The sequence below is a fragment of the Poeciliopsis prolifica genome, unplaced genomic scaffold (genome assembly GCF_027474105.1).
Source record: "Poeciliopsis prolifica strain line A6 unplaced genomic scaffold, Auburn_PproV2 SCAFFOLD002, whole genome shotgun sequence".
NCBI classification, from domain to species: domain Eukaryota; kingdom Metazoa; phylum Chordata; class Actinopteri; order Cyprinodontiformes; family Poeciliidae; genus Poeciliopsis; species Poeciliopsis prolifica.
In genome coordinates this window covers 7,436,686-7,458,492 of record NW_026562377.1, presented here as the reverse complement: position 1 = coordinate 7,458,492, position 21,807 = coordinate 7,436,686, and the positions used below count along the sequence as shown (strand labels likewise).

At 34.5% G+C, this 21,807-nt stretch overlaps 3 protein-coding genes across 4 annotated transcripts in view; 2 read left to right on the top strand and 1 right to left on the bottom strand.

The window, feature by feature from the left end:
* The window catches only part of LOC129377934 (complement factor H-like), a 44,707-nt gene extending 33,613 nt beyond the window's left edge, over window positions 1-11,094 (top strand). The window contains exons 13-15 of the mRNA XM_055058171.1: window positions 9,174-9,344; window positions 9,746-9,928; window positions 10,628-11,094. Of these exons, the coding sequence (XP_054914146.1) occupies window positions 9,174-9,344; window positions 9,746-9,928; window positions 10,628-10,821 (548 nt within the window). The 3' untranslated portion in view covers window positions 10,822-11,094. The remainder of the gene's footprint in view (window positions 1-9,173; window positions 9,345-9,745; window positions 9,929-10,627) is intronic.
* LOC129377970 (complement factor H-like) lies at window positions 3,648-6,563 on the top strand. The gene is made up of 5 exons (XM_055058195.1): window positions 3,648-3,861; window positions 3,975-4,157; window positions 4,236-4,341; window positions 4,429-4,505; window positions 5,393-6,563. The coding sequence occupies exons 1-5, from the start codon at window positions 3,792-3,794 to the stop codon at window positions 5,620-5,622; spliced, it is 666 nt and encodes a 221-aa protein (XP_054914170.1). The 5' UTR covers window positions 3,648-3,791; the 3' UTR covers window positions 5,623-6,563.
* Window positions 11,095-13,414: 2,320 nt separating the features above from the next.
* Window positions 13,415-21,770, bottom strand: r3hdm4 (R3H domain containing 4). Of its 2 annotated transcripts, none has more exons than XM_055057940.1 (8): window positions 21,592-21,770; window positions 19,647-19,804; window positions 19,401-19,549; window positions 18,607-18,721; window positions 18,439-18,524; window positions 17,466-17,551; window positions 16,587-16,642; window positions 13,415-16,457 (listed from the first exon to the last, which is right to left on the bottom strand). In XM_055057940.1, the coding sequence occupies exons 1-8, from the start codon at window positions 21,627-21,629 to the stop codon at window positions 16,354-16,356; spliced, it is 792 nt and encodes a 263-aa protein (XP_054913915.1). In that variant the 5' UTR covers window positions 21,630-21,770; the 3' UTR covers window positions 13,415-16,353. The 2 variants fall into 2 exon arrangements, with proteins under 2 accessions (XP_054913915.1, XP_054913923.1); XM_055057948.1 differs by having other exon boundaries at window positions 19,428-19,549.
* Window positions 21,771-21,807: the final 37 nt, after the last annotated feature.

The window sequence follows — 21,807 nt, the reverse complement described above, 5'->3', positions numbered from 1 at the left end:
AAACAGAAGCTCCCTAAGCTTTAAAGCAGAGCAACATAAGCTGATGACGATCATAAAGGAGTTTTTTATTTGCTCTCTTGTGATTCATTATTCTCCTGAATTAAATACTTTGACATTTTTTTAATTACACAAAAAAAAAACAAGTTCCTCAGTTTGTTCATCAAAAGCTTCAGCAACAAAACAGGTACCTCTGCGCCCCCTAATGGTCACTATGGGACTCTGCATTTTTATTCTTTTCTTTAAAGATACAGGATTAGTTGAACGTGTTGACCTAAATGTGTGGTAATTTTCCAATTAACTAATAATTAATTACTTCAAAAATGTTACATTTCTCATCCATGAAGGTCGCCATTTTTAAAATTGCTGGCTTGATGACAGTTTTGGTCCATTCTGCATTGAGCTATTAGTTGTTTATCATATTGCTTTTTACATTATGCCACACTGGGCACTGTTGGCTGTAATAAAAAAAAAAAAGTATTAATGAAGGGGACCTACTGTGATTTCTTGAACAGGATAGTGTAGGTACATGGTCTGTACAAAACATGTTCACAACTTGTTTTGCAGAAAATATTAGATGATATTTTATTCCGGTCAGTACTGTCTATGAGCTGTTTTAGGATTTATGTCATTTTAAAACTAAATAAAATCTTTCAGTAAATGCATACATGTTGCACTGTCAGTTCCTGTGGGGTTGAGTGTAAAGGTACAGGGAGAAATCCATCCTCTGTTTCAACCTTACATTTGCATTTTTACATAGACTGGCTCGTAAACATTGTTTTCAACTGATTTCTTTCACAAAACTTGTAAAAACAAAACACAAAAAAATGCACTTTTGTGTTCTTCCATATTGCAATAATTTAATCTGTCTCACATTTTTAACAAATCTCCAGTTTAAACAGTGAAAGTATAACATTGGACTGCCCTATTACAGAAACACTTTAGTGACTAAGTCATTTCACAAATACATTTACGAAACCAATCGGCACATGTCATGATCTTTTTGGAGGTCTGTGTCCCAGAAATTATTTTTGTGATTAAGAAAAAGGAAAAATAAAGAAAGTCAATACATTTATTGATCTAAAAGCACAGCACAGATCAAGATAGATACAAAAGAGAATAATATATATTTTGGTTTTTAATTCTGTAATGTGGTGTAACATCTCTTAACCTCCTCAGAGTGTCACTGTTCATCCAATAAATGGAAATGTGTGCAGTTTGTGGCGATGACGTAAAACAGATTAAACAAGATATGAACGTCCTGCACTTTTCAGACATACTCTATTAATTGCTTGTAGACATTTAAAGTTAAAATGTACACATAACTACAAATACATATGTGAGAAAAGAAAGTAAGAAAAGAAGGTTTGTAGTGTTCTACCTCGGCTCCATCGTCTCTGGCCGCCAATAAAACTGATGAAAAGTGTTTTACTCTGGTCTCAAATCAGTTTATGATGTCACTTCTCTTCGGGAACTGAATTTGGACTTCAGCAGGTGTAGTTTTCACTCTTCCATCTCTGACGCTGCTGTTAGGGAATATCTCAACACACAGCTGTTGTTCAGCCGAGAAAGTCCCTCAGAGCTGGTGCATCTCTTCTGGGACTGAATTTAAAAAGTTCACAATTTAATTAATTTTAAAAGTTTACATGATGAGCAAGAACAAAGCCTACAGTGAACAAATCAAACCAACTAAATCTGCAGGTTAATTAGTCCAAAAAATGAGACATTGTCTCCGGAACAAAGTCTCTTCTGGTCTGTCAGTCCATCTTCTGCTGCCTTTTTGTTCAAACTCTCATCATACATCTCAGTCTTCAGAGTTTGGTTCAGAAAACTTTCACAGATTTTGTCACAACTCAACACAAAATAGTCAAAAATTTTTACTTCATTTAAAAAAAAAAGCCTCGATTTCGTAAGACTAGCTGGAGGCAGAAATGTAACTTAGACCAGCAAGCACGGAAATATTCTGACCAAAAAAAGAACAGGAGCACAATTACTTGTAAAGCTTAAACAAGTCATGTCATTTTAAATTAATGTAATGATGAAAGCATTTTGTTCAGCTCTTGTTCAGATTGTAGTCGGTGTGGATTTGTGTGCATCTGGCAACAAATTAAAACAAATGCAACAGAGTCGACTCAGCTTGTTTCAAACTCATGACAAGTCTGTTCACAACGTGACGCATTTAACATTTTGTGAATATTTTCATGCCGAAATGTTAAACATTTGCTTGATAAGACTTATGCAGTCTTTGCAGAGCATTGTTAGGCAAGCATGAACCCGCATTCAACTTTTTCTTTCTGCATTGTCAGCAGTAACTGAGGCAAGGCCGTTTGCAAAACTCACATCTATTTCCAGGAAACTGTCAAGGGAAACCACTAATTAACTCAAATAATTAACAAAATATGTTGTGAATAAAAGACAAGACCAAACTATGTTATAAATGGATGACAGAGGAAAATAGATACTGTTAATATTCTCAGAAATGATTTCCTGGTTTCTAGAGCTCCTTGGGATTTCATATACTGATTTTTTTTAATGTAATTTAATTTCATCTGTGTTTAAGAAATTAGTTTTTATGAGAGTAGTTTTTTAAGTAAAGTTTTTTTCGTTTAGTTCAAAGAAGTTGTACAAACGGCATGAAGTATTGAGAAAGATGGGTAAATCCTGCATTGCTCAACATGAACGTTCAGTTTTATTTGTTTTTTAAACTCAGGTCACACAGTCAATCTTCTGTTTGTTTTTAAAACTTTTTCTATGGCAGTTCTTAATTTCTCTAAAGCACAACTCAAGTGCATTTGAAACTATATCTTAAACCCTGATGATGTTGCTTTTTAGTGTATGAGAAAAACTTATTTTCATCTAAATTAAATCTGATTTACGTTGAATAAAATCTATTGAACTGGTTCTTGAAATGCAGTGAGTTTTGTTTGCTTAATTGATTCCTGCAAATGATTGCCAGTAAAGTAGAAAACAATATAAACAAAACATTACAGGAAAACATGTTTTTTTTTTCTACTTCAGAGTTATTGATGGAAAAATTACCAAACCGGGGCTTGCAGTTATGTACTAAAAGGATTACTATTTAAAAACTGTTGATTTGATGTCCTATTTGCTTAACCATTCCCAGACTTTTAATCCAAACTTATTTTTGAAAGTATATAAAATAAAATTATGTTTGTCTATTGAGGAGCTGGTGCATGATTTAAGGGTCTGTTTTTGGTCATTTCCTTTTTTTTTATCTGTGATTTAGGGATTGGAGACTGAACCCACTTGTGCAATTGTTACGCCTCTATAAAAGGGGAGTAATGAAAACACGGACACAATGTTACTCTTTGCATGTCCGGTGTTATAATGGAGCATAACCGTTACGTCCCCTACATTCCAACAGACAAAACAATCGAGCCCCGAACGACCAACAAACTCTCAAAACATTCGATTCAAAAGGTTAGACTTTTCAAGAACCACAAACAAACATAGGCGGAAAAGCAACAAAGAAAAGTAACAGTAATAAAAAGTAAATTTCTTTTAACTTCTTTAAACTTAGGCTACCTTTTGTCGTATCTGTACCGTTTATCTGCCTGTAGTGCTGAACTTGAGAGACCAGAATAATCGATCGCAGATCATTAGATCTTGTTTTCCTTTTTCGTTGTTTGAAATAGTTTTATAACCACTACACAATCATTGAGCAATCTTCTTTTCTCTCTCTCTCTTGTGAAATCCACAGCTCCTTCTCTGTATAACAGTGTAGCTGTCTGTTGTGCCTCGCTCTGTTTGGCGGTTCAGAGTAGAAGGTTAAAATGCACATGATAACGAGAAGCTGCGTCCTACTGTTGTGGTCGCAATTAATGACTTCTGTATCATCCCAAGGTAAGTCCTAGTAGTTCCGCTCATCCTTTTGAATTTTAAACTATTTTGCATTGATTGTTTGATGATCTGTTATTGCTAGAAACTCACTGAAATTGTTTGTTGCCATCACACAGACTGTACACTGGAACAGTTTATAAAGAGCGCTCACTTTGACTCAAATTTTGACATAAGTAGTTTGGATGCCACTTACAGAGAAGGAAAACTAGTGAGAGTTCCCTGCAGTTCTGGCTATACTGGCTTTTTCAGGTTGATCTGTTCTGAGGGGAACTGGATGACTGCTGGCAAAAAATGTGAACGTAAGTTTAAACATTTTTATCTTACTTTTTTTCTACCACAGAATATTTACCCATGTTTTGTTCTCATGTTATTTTAAGCGAAATCATGCGGACATCCCGGAGATGCACCATATGCAGATTTCCGACTTGTGCAAGGAGATGATTTTGTGTTTGGATCTCAAATTATTTATGAGTGCAACAGAGGGTATGATATAAAAAAAAAAGAAGTTCCTTTCTCTTTGTGAGTTTTATTGTGAGCATTCTCACGACTTTCATTAAAAATGTTTTACAGTTATCAGATGGTCAGTCGGTTTAACCGCAGGCGCTGCTTGGCAGATGGCTGGGATGGCATCATTCCAGTGTGTGAAGGTACGAGTTGAATATGAAGTTAATTTTTTGTGAATATGAATGAGAATGCCACTTTCTTTAAAAAAAAAAAAAAAAAAACAAAAGACACAGCAACATTTCTCTGCCTGTAGTAAAGCAGTTTGTGAGTCTATTTAATGTCTATGTTTTCAGCTTGTCAAAGATGACACACCCATGTATAATATAAATAATATACTTATGTTGTGACTTATGACATAGAATTTTTATAATAAATCATCTTAAATTTTGTTTAATGGAAACATTTTTTGAAAACAAAAATCTTTCTTATTAAAGAGTTTTGGCAATAGGATGAGGAGGGATTTTTTTTACCATATTAAATTTGATTTATTTCACAAAACTGCATTGGAAAAACCTTTTTGTCACGTCACACATTTTCAACAACAGGATGTTACACTGGTACAAACCAGGAAGAAGAAGACAGCAGGAAGTAGTTGAGATGGCTTATTGTGTGAACAAACTTATTCACATGTGATTTTAATTGTGTTCCTTTGTGCACATTTCTAATGTAAACATAGCTATTGATCAGAACTAAAGAAAATAAGGCAGCATTTAAAACCTTTAAATAAGAATGGAATAAATTATTGTTTACTGCACTTTTTGTTACACTGCAAAAACACAAAGTCTTACATACCAACCATTTTTAGTATGTTTTCAGTGCACTGTCAGATTATTTTACTTATCACAAGACATTTTTTCTATAAGTGAAATAACCTGCCAGTTGAAAAAGTACTTTTTCATCAATGTTATGGAATTACTAACTTGAAACAAACTCCAATGTATCTTCCTAAAAAGTTACTTTTTTGTCTTATTGTGGATCGCTATGTGTATTAAGCTTTCCTTGTCTTGTGTTTCAACTTTTGTCATTCCAGCCATAAAATGTCCAGTCATTCATGCAGACAATAATGTACATATTTTCGGGGATGCAGAAGAAGCCACATCTGGCAATGTTGTTCAGTTTAGCTGCAAGTCAAATGCAGAAATCTTGTCTGGGTCACAAGAGATTTATTGCAAGGATGACACATCAAAGACTCCATATTTTACTCAGAAGTTCATGACCCTAGATGAGGAAAAGTCACAAAATTTTATGGAAAATAAATGAGAATAACCTCCACTTTGGTCAACTCAAAAATTGAAATGGGTCAAATTGACCTGATCATAACAAAAGGGTTCAAATCAAAACAAAACATTCTCATTCCAAAATAACTTCAACAAAACCAACAGTAAAATAACAGATAACTGCCATCGCAGCCAACAGATAACAGTAATAACATTTGTTCCAAAATGCAAAGGTATGGTAAGACGTTGAAACTAAACATCACCAAATATATGAAAAGCTTTTATTAAATATAGCATTATTGCAGATATGTTTTAACCTAGCAGCATAAGTTTAAAACTGTTAAATTCAAGACTTAAATAATATATTTTATTACTTTAAAATATGTTTGATACTATTTACTAAATGAAGGAAATATTTTTCCAGGCAATACCTGCAATTTTATAGTGCAATCAACAAACTGTTTCCTTCAGTTGTTTTAAAAATGTTGCATGTACCAAAGAAAACAAAAAAAAATTTATTTCACAATCTGACGCTTTGAAATTGGCCCCTTGACTTTAAGAACATTTTCATCTTTCCGACATTTCGCCTTCAGCAGTTCATCACAACAATCTTAGCCTTTATGGCTTTTACAGCCGTTCTTAAGAGCATTCGATTGAGAGGTAGTTCATATTTTGAGCTCAGCGGACTCACAATTATACCAGGTGTTTGTCAATTGCTGCTGCTGCTAGTCTGGAGGAGCTGCATGGGAAAAAAGTGAGGGACAGGTGGTCTGTTACATGAAAGCTGGAGTGTAAGTATTTAGGCACGCTGGTTTAGCTGCCATGGCAGATTCAAGGATTTCCTAAACATGCATTAAAAGAATAAAAGCAACAGCTTGTGTATGTTTTGTTAACTGAATTACAACATAATACAATAAAACACTCAAAAAAGATGATTTTATATAGCACCTCCCTATATAACTTCGTAATATGTTTTAACAATAAGCCAATCAAATCTCAAACTGATTGAAAGGCTTAATTATCAGTCTACTTTTCCATTAAAATTGGTAACGCTTGTGCTTGATGTCAACAGCAATAAGATGTTCCGTCCCTCAGATTGAACATGGCCGTGTGCTTGTGTAACTTTCTCTAGAGTGATAAAAAAAAAAAGACAAATCTTTCAGTTGTTTCCATTTTTCTTGAAAGACACGTCTCCCCTCCAAGTTGGTCATCTCAAGAATTATCTTCTCTATGGGTGGGGATATGAAAAGCTGAAATGCTGATTCAATGTCATTAACTCTTGTGATGGCAAATCTTGTTGGACCAGGAGTCATTTTGATGACATTAGAAGATGACAATCTGCCTTGGCTTTGGTGTGGTGGTGATGATGACCATCTTATCTTACCATCTTTAGATGTCCACGTCCTCTTTGTGAATGAGGATTGTTGCATTTCTTGATTTTCATCTGATGAAGAATCGTCCTCTGAATCCTCCTCATCTTGAAAAAAATGACAATCTGGATCATCAACGGCATTGTCCTCTGGCTCTGAAGGATCTTCCGTCTCTGAAATTTCTTCATCGACATCGCTATCCCAATTCAAAATCTTCAATGAAGCTTCTTCAGCTGTAAATCTTCTGGAGCTCATTTTGGATATATCTCTCAAAGAAAGGGCATGTAAAAGTGACAAGGAGAGGGAAGGGAAAGTCCCTCCTCCACACACACCTGGTTCTCAATAGCTATTCTGAGGCAATCAAAACCAATCGCATGTTTTTTTGTATTTAAACGACTACTTTATGTCTGGGTCAAAATGACCACAACATCATCTTTGTACACAAATTGTGTGCAGACACTTCTCAACACATCAAAGACTCCATATTTTACTCAGAAGTTCATGACCCTAGATGAGGAAAAGTCACAAAATTTCATGGAAAAAAAAATAAGAATAACCTCCACTTTGGTCAACTCAAAAATTGAAAGGGGTCAAATTGACCCGATCATAACAAAAGGGTTCAAATCAAAACAAAACATTCTCATTCCAAAATAACTTCAACAAAACCAACAGTAAAATAACAGATAACTGCCATCGCAGCCAACAGATAACAGTTATAACATTTGGAAAACATTTCTATATATATTTTTGTACATGTATACATATGTTTTTATAACCAGAACCCACCTAGAGTGATAAAAAAAGACAAATCTTCAAGACCTGACTCAAGGATTTCTTAAACATGCGAGTGGTCCCTCAGCTGAAAAACAAAAGATATAGTTAGCGTCATGACTGTTTGGTCAACCAGGAACACCAACTGACGCAGTTCTCACACATAGGGTCATATTTTTCCAGCCCAACCACGACAAAACTTTATAAATTATATTTATAGATGTCAATTGTTATTATAGTATTTTGTTAAGTACTGAACCAGAAAAATATGACCCCAAGTAAAAAAATAATGAAGAGCTGCGTCTCTCGCACCTACCTCCAGCAGCACTCGGCTGAATTCTGGTGAGGGAAGCCGCGAGAGCGCCTGAAGGAACCGCCACATGCAGTCCGTTATCACACCACTAGGTGGCTCCAAAACATGGCATTACTCAAAAATCTCATCAAAAACAAACACAACCTTCATTATTTTGGGCAAAATTCACACAGACATGTACACACTTTGCTCTCTGTTACACTAAACTGACAAGTTGCTTTTGCCAGTTTATTCATTGTTTCTACTTGTTCAAGTCGAACAAATCATACTTAATTACTTACTTATAAAGTATATGAAAGTTAATCTTTGTACCTTGTAAATCCGCTGTTACACCGAGGGCTGACAGCTCGAGAGTGACGTCACGTGTAAAGAGTCCATGTGAAAAAGCATTTGAATTTGAAGAAAGTTTAAAAAATATATATATATATATTTATTTATTTATTTCAAACATGATAGCAGTGTAAAATAACACACTTAAACATGCTAAGAAGAAGTAATAAACGTTAAAAATACTGTTTCATTTGTCCAGCATTTATTAGACATAATTTTAATTGATGACATCAGAAAAGTTTGTTCAAATATTTGGTTACAGCTTTATAGTCTTACATGATGATTTTGGGATATTTAAGATGTTAATAGAAAAACTAGCTTGACTTGAACAAGAAGAAGCTATGGCATTGTTTTAGGACTGGGTTATGATTTCCTCCCTTTCTATGTCTCTTTATGTTTGTAAGTAAACCATTCAATTCCTGCGATCTTCAATTATTGTGTACGTACCTAGTATTTTCATAATTTCTGCAGAGAAAATCAAAGAAACACTTGCAGAAAATTCGACTAAACTGCAGTTTAGTAAAATTATACCAAATATATGACATATTATGATCTGAATGGACCAAAAGAAGTCTGACTGGATTTCTGCCAGTAGATATTATTAATCATTTTCATCAAACCTCTATTTTTTGCTATTGTAAAATATTCAAATTACTTTTAAGTCTGTGGTTTACCAGCTATATAAAAACATTTCAATTGGCATGAATTGAAGCACAAAATAAGGCCTTCCAAGTGATTTAGAGGAGTGCCTGCCCTTTGAAATAACCTCTGTGATGCTAATTGTAACAAAACTGTCTTAATGTGTTGCAGCTTTGTGTGAGAAGCTCAGTGATCCCCGACTGAAAGTGAGGGCAGACATGATTAAAGAAAGTTACATGGAAGGAGAAGTGGTTCAATATGAATGCACTAGGCCTGGTGCAAATAAAGAAGGCAACGCAACATGTCAGAGTGGCAAGTGGACAATATCTGAAATGTGTCCAGGTGAGAAGAAATGGTGCTAAAAAGAAGAAAAAATAGAATTTAGTTTTTTATTTTTACATCAGTTCAAGAAAATGTGTTGACAGATGCACTTTTTCTTTTTGACCAATAAGTCTCCACATGGTGCAAAGAAAAAAGAAGAGATTTTCAAACTCTGTGGGTAAAGCAACATTTAAGCATAAACAGTAATATAATGAATTAAAAAGACAACAGATTGTCTCTCTTTGTACTCTTTGTAGATGTAGAAAAGTCACTGCAGTGTTCTAGATTAAATGCCCTGGGCAGCAATTCATTTTTTATGTCAGAATGCAAACAACTAATAATATAGCCCCTAAATGCTATCAAATTAATGAATTAAGCACAATTTCAAATCACTTTTTTTCTCTTTGTTCACATTCTTTCAGCTGTACAATGTTCAGCACCACCACTTCTTGAAGATGGAGACACCAAATTAGTTCTCAGATCAGATGCAGTTTATCAAACTGGTGACAAAGTTGAATATATCTGTCAGAATAAGTACATTATGAACGGTGACCCATTTCAAACCTGCAACAACGGTGTATGGGAAGGAAACATGAGATGCATGAGTAAGTTCAATTTCAACATTTCATTTTGCACACTGTGATATTTCTGCTGTTCTAATTATGTATTTAAAAACCACTGCTGCTTATTATTTTGAATCTTACAGCTGTAATCAAGAATAATAAAAAGTACAGTTGCATAACAAACCAGAAACCCTTTTTTTAAAAGAAAGGTTTTGTTTAAAGTGATAAAAATAAATAAAAGACAAACAGCATTAAGTTATCTGTACTTTCAAAGTATCTAGAAATAGTATGCATATTTATAAAATATATATTTTTATTGGTGTTTATTTTCTAATTTCTGTATTTTACACACTCCTTCTATTTATAGAAATTGTGTTTTTCTAATTGTACGAACAAATGACATAAACTTAAATGCCAAATAACAAAAGTAGAAATCAAAGGAGTAACAATAATGTTTCAAAAAGAATTCTGTATGGTTTTAATAACATAAAAAGAGGTTGGAACATAAGCTGCTTTTTGTAATTCTTATTATGATTCATGATTAGACAGAAAAGAAGCAAAATGTAAGAAGTAACTTGCAGAGGATTATTTATCCGCGTCTTCAGCTTAGAAACAGAATCTACTTCTCAAAACATTTGATAAATACTTAAAAGCAAATGTAAAAATATTGGTAATTATACATTTTATTAGTTTATGAAACAAAGTTAATTCTATTTTTCTGTCTTTGTTTTTGTTTTTCAGAACCATGCACTGTGAACGAGGAATTATTGAGTCAACATGGCCTTGACTTTAGATTTTTTGATGCAACTAAGATGTATGTACCACATGAGGATCACCTTTCATTTGTTTGTCTAAGAGGTAAAAGACGGGTTGGCTCTGTGCCGATGCGTGTTCAGTGTAATGATGGTCAGATGACCCTGCCCACCTGCCAGTAAAGGTTTTCAGGGAACAAGATATAAACATGTAATCACAAAAATATGTAAACTACTATAGAACCTCAAAATGCTCAAAATTAAATAACAAGCTACTACATTGTAAAACAAGAAATTACTTTAATAAATAACAGATAAATATATGACAATGCAATGGTGTAATAACTGAATGAATATTAAATTTCATGCTCATTATTGTAAAATATTGTCATTTTTCATTCTGTTTTAAAATGTACTTATTAAAATAAAAACAATTCACTGTGATTTTCAACCCAATATGAACAATTGCCGTTGCGTCATTTTTCCTTAAGCTTACCGAACGATTGGGGTTAAAAATAATAATAAATAAGTGGCTTGAAAACAGGTCACCCAAAAGAAAAGCTGAAGGAAGAAAACAGAGCCAGGAATACTTATTGATGTCACTGTTCTTTGTAGTAAAACAACTTTTTATTATTATTTTTATGTTTTTAACATCATTGTAGAGCTCAGAATCCACAGTTTAAGAAACTTTAAATAACTCAAAATGTCCCATACAGACCTGTTTGTGGTTTTGTTGTGGCCAGTCACATTTATAAAACAGCATCGCCCTTATATATTGTCACACAAAACTATTTAAATTTGTGGTTGTAGCATCACAAAATGTGAAAAAAGTTCAGAACTGGTCTGACTCATTCGTGGACGTGGGAAAGACACTTTGCCTGCTTACCTAATGTCTTTTTTTGAGTGTAAGAAATGCACAATGTGCTAAATTTCAAGGTTACACCACCGGTTGGCCCTCAATCTGAACTAAGTTTGCAGAAGAGAAACTGAGCCTGGAAGTGAAAGAGCTGAGTTAGGGAAAACAAAAAGTCTGCAGGGAAGAAACACATATCTGCTTGAGAAATGTCTGTCAAAAATGTGATATAAACACTCAGCTTTAATCAGAAACTTCATTTTGGTGTCTTTATGAGAGCAAACTGGAACCCAAGCACAAACTTCAGCAAATAAAGCTACTTTTGATATTAATAGGTTGTAACTTATTCACCAGACATTGCATGGACAAACTGTTCATTATGCTGACATTCTTTTTTTAAAATAATTTTCACATTTTCTGCAATATTTCTTGTTAGTTTTTAGCTCTGAAAATGCCAATTTTTTCTACATTTGTTATATATTTGTTATATAATCTCATGTATTTCCATGTCAATGTTCATTAATATCGTCTCGTTGCTAAAATTTAATTGAACCATGAGATTAATTACTCGAATGAAATATATTTTTGAAGATCATTCATTGAATGAGTCAACAAATGAAACGTTCACATCTTGACATTTAACACTATAACAGAAGCTCCCTAAGCTTTAAAGCACAGAAACATAAGCTGATGACGATCATAAAGGAGTTTTTTATTTTCTCTCTTGTGATTCAGGAGGAACATAATCCCCCTGAATTAAATACTTTGACACTTTTTTAATTTCACAAAAAACACAAATGGCAGAAGAGAATCTTCTTCAGTTCCTCAGTTTGTTCCTGTCGAACAAACTTCATCAACAGCAAAACAGGTACATCTGCGCCCCCTAATGGTCACTATGGGACTCTGCATTTTTATTCCTTTGAAGATGCAGGATTAGTTTACGTGTTGACCTAAATATGTGGTAATTTTCCAATAAACTAATAATTCATCATATTGCTTTTGACTGGTGTAATTTTACATTATGCCACACTGGGCACTGTTGGCTGTAATTTTAAATAAATGTATTATTGAAGGGGACCTACTGTGATTTCTTGAACAGGTTAGTGTAGGTACATGGTCTGTACAAAACATGTTCACAACTTGTTTTGCAGAAAATATTAGATGATATTTTAGTCTTGCCTATGAGCTGTTTTAAGCTTTATGTCATTTTAAATCTAAATAAGCTGCTGCTTATTCAACATTTACACTCGCAAGCAAAAATGGCTGCAAATAGATCTGCAATCATGCAACCATACATGTTTGAAAAGCAGAAATGGAGCCTCCTGCAGAACTAACAAGAATGCAGCAAGTTTTTCCTGAACAGCAAGTCAGCATCAGAATAGGTGCCTTTCCTGCAGCCATTGTGCAGTGCATACAGCAGTAAAACCAGCTGATCAAATGTGCTGGAGCAACATTTAGGATGCTAGATACCTTTGCCTTGTTGAGAGGTTTTTGAAATGGCTCATTCTTTAGACACCAAGAGAAATGAACTTATATTTCTGCATAGGTTCTTTTTTTTTAGAAGTTTATAAAGGTATTAAGCTAAATCTGACTCAAATGCTAAACTTTTTTCCATATTTATGCTATGAAACAAAAAAAAGAACTTTTAACTATGAATGAAACTTAATTTAGATGTGGACATATCATACTTATAAAAATAATTACTTTTGTCAGTTCCGTTGCAATTTAAAAGTTAAGTTTATAAAATAAACTCCACGTACTTCTTCCACATTGAAAAAGATGTGTAGAACTCTAACCTGAACCTGTATCTACTAATTGTTTCAGTACCGTAGACCTTATTATACAGTAAAATCAGGATTCTGACTCAAAGTGGAGTCAACTTCAGATGCCTGAGAGAAAAACTCAAGGAATAAAATACACACATGCATCTTAAATCCCCTTTAATACAGCAGATATCATTATAAATATGCACATCAAATATACACAAAAATCCTCCAGAATCACGTATTCAGCTCTCAGTTGCTTAAGCTTTTAAAAACCACATTTTGGCACAAGTCAGTTAAATATTTACAGCGTGATTACAAGTAGTTAAAAAGATGTCAGCCCTCCAAAGAGCTGCAGAGACCACGAACCAGGTTCACGTGAAGAAAGCAGACGGCATGTGAAGCGAGACATTCAGAGAGACGAAATCAAAGCCTGAGAAGTTGGATGTATCCACGCAACAGACACACACGCTTTGGTTGTTGACAAAATGCACCAACACGTCAAGTTTTGTCACTGCTGCTGTCAACAGCGTAAAAAAGAAGCAGAAACTGGACACATGTTTCCAAGATCTGGTCAAGTAAAAATATAGAAATGCATGCACAGACAAATGATAGAAACTGCAGGTTCATAAGGCAGAAGTGCTTCTCTTCTTGTTTTAAGAGTGGTTGTTGACGAAAATGTTTTTTAAATAATCAAAAAAAATCCCCTGATGTGGATCGGAAAAGTGTAAAATGATGCCTCTGCTGTAGAAACTGTGAACTACACCATTAATCGACGGTATCAGTTAAAGTAAAGCAGCTGCTAAACCTGTTATCTGAGAGTAAACAAAGAGGCTGGAGGGGAAAAAAATCCAGAAATTCATGCATACATGGAGGCTCCTATTATAGGTTTTAATACAGAATAAAGTTCTTTATCTTTTAGACTAACTGAGGAGAACCAGACGCTTTGTCTACACTGGAAACCAGCACCAGAACAGCACCTGCTCCAGGCATCCAAACTGGATCTGCTGTGTAATCGGAAACCTCGACAGATCTGAGCTCAAAGTCTGGACTGCGTTTCAGGTGGCAGTGTCTGCAGCCGAATCGATAAACTCTGAAGATTTAGTTAATGAGAACATTTCCAGTGTGAACAGGGCGTCGGCGCGTCAGAAAGCGAACACAAATCGATACGGAAGGATAAATGTCCCCTAAACAACGAGGACAACGTGACTTTGATGAGAGAAATGCCTGTGCTTACAGGAGGATCCCTAAAACTCATGCTCTAAACCTCGCTGGCAGAAATCCAGGAGACAGTTTCAGGCAGAAAAGCATTTGATCTGAGAGCAAAGATAGCACCGTTCATGCTTAAAGCCAGCAGCAAGCAGACCTCAGAGTAAACTTTCCATTAGTTCTTCAGGTTTTATCATTTTTGTTTCTCTACTCAGACAGACACACGTTCAGCTCATTAAATATTCATTCATGATGGCGTAGAGGTTTCCACTTTAAAGGCTTTACTTCCTCTTTATGGATTGAACAAAACTCATGAACTGATTCTAATGTATTCTGTATGTATTCTATCATTTCTACGAGAAATACTAGAGATAACATGAACATGAATAACTAAAACATCTCTAGTGATGGTCAGGAAGCAGGTTAATATTTTGTATATTCGTATTCGGAAAACAACTAGTGCTTCTCATTCATTTCTAAACTTTTTCTACATTTAATCTGACGTCGAACCTGTACAATAAAACTAATCTATTAGAGGGGAAACTGTGGTATAAGTATGCAAATCCCTTAAGACAAATATTTTACGTACCTTTGGACTCAATTTCAATATTTTCTTAAGTGCACAAAACAAAAACAAAACGTAAATCTGAGGAACCTGAGTGAAAGTTCAGCTTCCTAAGATCATTTGCATTCTTTAGAAAAATTACACACACACACACTACGGCTTGTAGTAACATTACCAAAACTGGATATTTTTCAAAAGTCGACATAAGGATTTACTGATCATTCATAAATGATCAGTGAGGCTGACGTGGTGGCGGCAGTTTTAGATTAAACTGTTGCTTTTATTGATGTGGAAGAAACTATGAACAAACATTAAAGTTTCTGCAAGTCGGAACTAAAATCACAGAATTTATTGCATTGTTTATTATGAAAAATATTTAATCATAAGAATTATGATTTACGTTTATCCCAATAAATTTAACTAGTTTTTTTTAAAAACTGGCTGTATTATCAGATTTGCTGCTTCATTTACTATTTTCTTCATTGTTTGTTCAATTGTTTATTGTTTATTGATGAAAGCGACACTAAATATAATTAAACATGATCAAATCTGCTTCAGGACATTTATGTGGCTAATTTCCTAAAGAAATTTCTTTTGTTATCACAAAAGTGTCACTGTGATAAAATTTTAAGAGTCAAATCAAAGCCCAAACGGGCAAAGCTGTTAGATTAGTATTAATGAACAAGTCAATACATTATTTATCAAAGTGTTAGCTTAAGGTTGTGCACAAATTTATGCAACCAGATTATTTTTTAGTTGTACAGGATAAATGTCACATTGAAAAGTTTTACCATATTTTTATAATAAAAACTTTTGTCACAGTAATACAGGCCAATGAGAACAAAAGTAACTTTGGTTATTGCAATTAATTAAGCTTTATAGCTTAGAGTAAAAATATGACTTGGGCCATATTTATTCTTCTCTAATGTAAAAGGATAAAACTTTGTAAATCTTTACGTGGAGAAGAACATGAGCTCAGTTACCGTTTTATGATTCCACGTTTCCAGTCAGACTTGCGCGACAAAAAGCGTTTTTCAGTTTCTGCGTTTGACTAAATCCTACTTTAGAAACATTTTGTAACCATTATTCGTTGCAAAAACATCGTTATTTGAGACTGACAACATTAAAAAAAAATGTTTTGAGGGTTTTTGCTCCAAACCACCAACGAGTGAGAAACTAGACGTACTGAAATGATCAAAATTTTTGGAAGGATACGGAAGTTGAAGGTTTAGTTAAATGTTTGTTGAAGTTTCTTTGTGGATAGAATTAATGGAAAATTCACCCCACGTCCTATTTACATTTACATGATAGAGGAAGAGGAGGTCTCAGCTCATCTTCTCCAGGTAGGCAGACAGTAAAAGTCCTGGAGGAAGAAACTCGTCTTGTTTGTTCATCACTTCAGTCTGACGTGAGCCGTTGTAGTCAATGCCTGTTGCCGCAAAGCAGTTTCATCATCCAAACATGACCGAAACATATCAAACTTCTATTCAAACAGAAAAGTTTTAGATTTGGTTGTTGCAAATAAAAATAAAAACTCTGTATAATAGCCTCCACTCACTTGCAGAGACGAGGTCCATGTACTGGCAGATGGCATGAAGAAGCAGCCGCTCAAAACTGGTTCACACACAGAAAAACGTTATAATTTACAACAAATTCAAACCGACTAGTAAAGTTTTTGCCAAATTTATGATCTCGAGTATTTTAACATTTCTGACAGCATTGTGCTTTAATAGGATGACACAAAATAAGGAGATTTTCTGATATATGTAGGAAAATTCCCTTTTTTTAAAAAACATATTCAATTTAGTCTTGTTAATTACTGACTTTTTTTAAACCAATTTTTCCATCTAATATAAACAAAGTACACAAATAAAGTTAAGGTACACGTTTAAGCTGAATTATTTCCTCATGTCCCAAAAGTGGCGAATAAGCTGCAGTTGTCGGGTCCTGATACTTTAAAATCACAAATAATTTCTTTAACAATTTTTGTTTTTGCTGTATCTAATTCACTATTGATTGGCAAAGCTGTATTGAAGTTTCTGAATGATGTCAGCATATATTTGGAAATTTAAGTCGAAGTAGATCATAAGATCAGAGGCAGCTTTATGCTAAGACCTGTCGAAATGTATTTCAAGTAAAAGAAAGCTCACAACTGAGAGCAGATAACAGCTGGTTTTCATTTAAAACAGTAACAAGGCCGACACAAGAAAGAAAGCTCAGTTCTTTCTCAAATTAACAATTTGCCTACTTTCGCAGAATTTTTATAATTTTTTAGAATCAGGAAGTCTTCACACTGCCTGCACTGAACAATAGTGCCTCCTAATAACATAATTATTTTACCTAATTAGAAATTATACTATACTAACCATTAAAGACTTACCTTTCCAGTCTAAGCATCCAAATCCAGATATTGTGACAACAGAAAGAGGATTTCTACCTGCTGCTGAGGATGGTTGTGTAAACTGAGTGAGGTTCAGCGCTGAAGAAGCTGAGAAGCTTTTCCTCGATCACTTCCAGCGTTCCCTGGAGAAAAAGCAGCAAAAGATTTGATTTTATTTACTGACGTTTTCCGACATCATACCTTCCTCCTTCCAACTCTAGAATATCAGAAAATCTTGTGCTTAAAGTGACAGAGACCCTCAAACATGCAAAGGTTAAATCCCACAGTTGCAACAGTGTTGCTTAGGCCAACGTTTACATTAATACATCATTGAACAACAAATATTGAAAAATAAAATACAAATATTCTGTCATTTATGAAATATAAATAACTTCAGTATTTCTACCTGACCTAAAACAAGAAAAGTTTAGTTTTATTTCACTTCAAACAGTGAGAAAAAAAATGGTGGTTTCAACTGTAAATGGTGTTTTACAAATGTGGGATTTTCATGTTTTATTACAAAAATATCAGGAAGTGCTTGAATATCGAGGATTTTATAGAGAAATTAAGCACTTGCCAAAACTTGAAAACACCTAACTGAAATTCAAGCACTTTCAAGGACTTCAAGTACTCCAAAAAGAAAAGAGAGATCAAATCATGTGTTGTGTTTAATAAGGCTCTCCAAGAAACAATGTGAACAAAAAACATAATTTTTTGCATTATAAAAGGCAAAAACAAACATAAAGATGTAAAAACCTAAATTAACATCAAATTAAGGACAATCAAGTCCAGTCCTAGAGAGCTATTGCAACTTTTATATGCATCCCTTCTCATGTTTCACCATCTGACTAACAGAATAATGTGGAAAGAGTTTTATGAAACAAATAGAAAGAAAATAAAATCATTGCAATAAAACAGGAACAAATAAAATGTATCCTAATGTAGAAGCAATTCAAGCCTTAACTAAAGAAACTGGTAACCGACAATAAACTTCTGAGCGTAGGAAATGCGACGACGAGGCGACGCCCACCATGGGTATTTGCTTCCGTCTCAGAGTCGCTTGAAGCCGCCGATCGATTCTGTGGAAGCACTCCTGAGCAGAAAAGGCAGTATAGACTGCAGAGAGAGGAGAGCCAGTCAGCCAAACGCACGAAAACAACCCGCTCCAAAATAAACAAAAACAAACGGAGAGACTCACCATTCCTGTGGTCTTTGAGAAGTTGATTGTTTTTCCTCTTGGTTCCCTCCTCCTCCAGGAGAGAAAGCAGACGCTCCTGCTCCTCACCGGAGCAATTCATGAAGTCATCCCACGGCTACCGAAAGACAAAAAGATTTAAAACTAACATGGCAAATAAGAAGGAAATCTTTTTAAGGAAAGCACATGAACAGCAGATTCAGTTTGCACCACAATAAGGCAAAATGGCTTTGAAGATATTCATGAAAGTTTAAAGGTCAAAAGTTCAACCAGCCCCCCACTTTTACAAAATCAAAATTATCTTCAAAATTTAATTAATATTAAAGCCAAAGCAGCACAAACAAAACATCTTTGCTGCACAAACGTAGTTGAGTTGATTAACACCCATTTTGTCTGATTTGAAGAAGTTGGAAGGGCTGGTTGACCTTTCATGACCTCTGGAAACTTTTCCTAATATCTTTAAAATGATAGCAGCACAAACAAGAATTTTAGCAGCACAAACATTTGACACCATTTATGTCTGATTTGAAGAAAGTGAGTGGTGCAACGTCACTCAGGTGAGCTGAGGTGGATGGAGAATCCAGAAATTTTACTCAAGAAAGAGTAGAAACACTTCAAAATAAAAGAACTCAAATAAAAGTGCAGCATAGTAAAAGTTACTCAAGTAAATGTAACTAGTTACTACTCAACTCTGAACCAATCTGACAACAAATGAAACATTTCAAAAGAGCTTCTTCTCAATTTTAAGACATTTAAATCAGACAATTAGATATAAAGTCTGCAATATTAGGTGCTACCTTAAGAATAAAGTTTCTAAACTGTACCACTATGTAGTTTTCATTGGTGCAGGCCTCAGTAAAGATGGACGGGATAGCCGGGTTGCTGCAAACCTCCAGGTCATCTTTGGAATATTCGTCATTCTCCAGGAGACTGGCAAGAAAACGAGCTGCAACCAAGAAAGCAGATTATCAATTTTACAAGCTAAAACGTAAATGTGCAACTTAATTGATCAGTATTACATTAGCTTAGCTGCCTGGCCTTACAGTTCTCCTGTCGGCGTTGGCTCTTTTTGCCTTTGGCGCGCGGAGTGAGTTCAGAGTTGCGGACGGCTTGATTGATGTAATACTGCTTCCTTTTGGCTGGAGAAACTCGCTTAGCAGGCGAGCAGGGCAGCGAGACGCATTTGCGTTCCTCTATCAGGCTGAAAACCAGAACAAAAGGGAATATCTTTCAGTTTCTTTAAGCTGCACAAACATTTGATGATCGCATTTCCACACAAAAAATAAAAAGACTATAACAACAGAAACAATAATGCAGATAAAGCCAATAAAAAGCTGGAGAATTAAAAATAAAACACACTTACATCATCATTCACGTATGTATGTTTAAAAAGAAATGATGAATGCATTTTTGAAAGTTATAAATTGCATTTATGTAGCAATGTGATCCTAATAGAAAAAGTGCAATTCAAATGTATTTCCATTCCAAACAACTGAATTCGCTAAATAATGTTTTCTAGTAATCAACTCACGATTCATTACTGTCAGACATGCATAATTGAGAAATGACATGAAGAGAATTTTTAAAAATCTATTCAAAAACCAACACATAATGAAAACACTTAATTTGACGAAATTGAATAACACATTAGAAACAAAGTCACTGGGAAAGGAAACAAAACCATTTAAGGATTTCAGACGCTCACAAACCAGGAAGTTCCTCAAGACTTAGCAATAACACGCACACTTAGTTTGCAGTAATAAATCTACGTTTTGTTTAATAATAAAGAAGTCCCTATTTAACATCTCCAAAGAAAAAACAAGAAATCTGCCAGGAGAATATTTTAACATGAAAAGATTAAGTTCTCTCCAAACATATATTATAAAAATAAGATATCAAGTACTATTAGTAATATTTTTATTTAATGCTTTCTTTATCCTTGCATTTATCTATCCTAGCAGTCCAAAGAGCCATTTTACCCCCCAGTGAAGGTCAAAAAAAGACAACTTCTTGTTTTGATAAATATCTACTGCAAGAAATGTGTTGCAATGTTTCAAGATCCCTCATTTTATTTCTATATTATCTAGATTTTAAAATAAAAGCTTAAGACGTTTGAAAAAAGATGGATATGTTTTCCTTCAATGGAAATACATACAGGAAAAAAGCACATGCTTCCTAACCTAATGGGAAGAAAATAGCATGATTTAGCAAATGCAAAACATGCTTTTTAATTATTATTAAAACCATATTTAAAAATATTAGTGAGCTAATGAAGAACTACATTGGAAGGTCTCAGGAGCCACAGTCTGCAGAGCCCAGTGGGCTAAACCGGATCAGAGCAGTGAAATTTAAATCCTCTGCTTCCAGCAGCAGAATCAGATGTAGGTCAGTGGGTTTGAGTGGGGATCCTCCCACGCCTCTGCCGAGCTTTCTTTCTGCAAGATGCCATTTTTAACCCCAGCTCTGCATGTTATAAATATCATTATGTTGTGTAATCTCTACCTTGTTTAGTGAGATTCATCTGAATCATTCACTTAACATGAAAAGACAAATAAAACCAGCTTTTTAATCATAGTTGCTACACTATTTTGCACCTTTTTATTATCTTCCGTGACGGGAAATTGGCTTGAACGATTCGTATATGCACATAGATCACGCACTTATTATATTTAGACGAATAATAATAGAAATAACGTTAATTATGATGGTTTTCTAACACAAACAGACGTACACAAGTTAGCTAGATCGTTAGCTGCAAAAGGCTAACAACGATAGTTAAACAAATCGTTTTAAAACCCTTAAATCTGCACTAAAACACCTGCTACACAAAGCTTTAGATAATGACTTGATATTCGGTCAGTTCAAGTGCGTTTAAAGACGAGAAAAAACACTTGAAACTTATTTTATTGTAATTTAACAAGCACTATAGTTTCAGCTAATGCAAACTAGCTAATTTCCTTCTAATGTAATAAGGAAATGAGTACTTACATGTAATCCTGTTCTTCGTCATTTGACAAAACGACCATTTTATTCAAGTATGTCGAAAGAGAATGATTAAGGTGATAGTGGTAGTATATTTACAAAGAAAATGGACAGGATATAGAAAAATAAAAAAATAAAGCAATGAGAGCGGGTGCTAGCTTCTAGCAGCTAGCCAGTGAGGCTGACAGAGCAAAGGCAGAACGGTGTTCCGGCAGAAGGGGG

Coding starts and splice junctions, on each gene's coding strand:
- LOC129377970 (XM_055058195.1), top strand. CDS start 3,792: ATGCACATGATAACGAGAAGCTGCGTCCTACTGTTGTGGTCGCAATTA. Junction 4,158..4,235: donor TGCTGGCAAAAAATGTGAAC/GTAAGTTTAAAC, acceptor TGTTATTTTAAG/CGAAATCATGCGGACATCCC. Junction 4,506..5,392: donor CATCATTCCAGTGTGTGAAG/GTACGAGTTGAA, acceptor TTGTCATTCCAG/CCATAAAATGTCCAGTCATT.
- r3hdm4 (XM_055057940.1), bottom strand. CDS start 21,629: ATGGTCGTTTTGTCAAATGACGAAGAACAGGATTACAT. Junction 19,805..21,591: donor GACGAAGAACAGGATTACAT/GTAAGTACTCAT, acceptor TCTGGTTTTCAG/CCTGATAGAGGAACGCAAAT. Junction 16,643..17,465: donor ACAACCATCCTCAGCAGCAG/GTAGAAATCCTC, acceptor TGTGTGAACCAG/TTTTGAGCGGCTGCTTCTTC.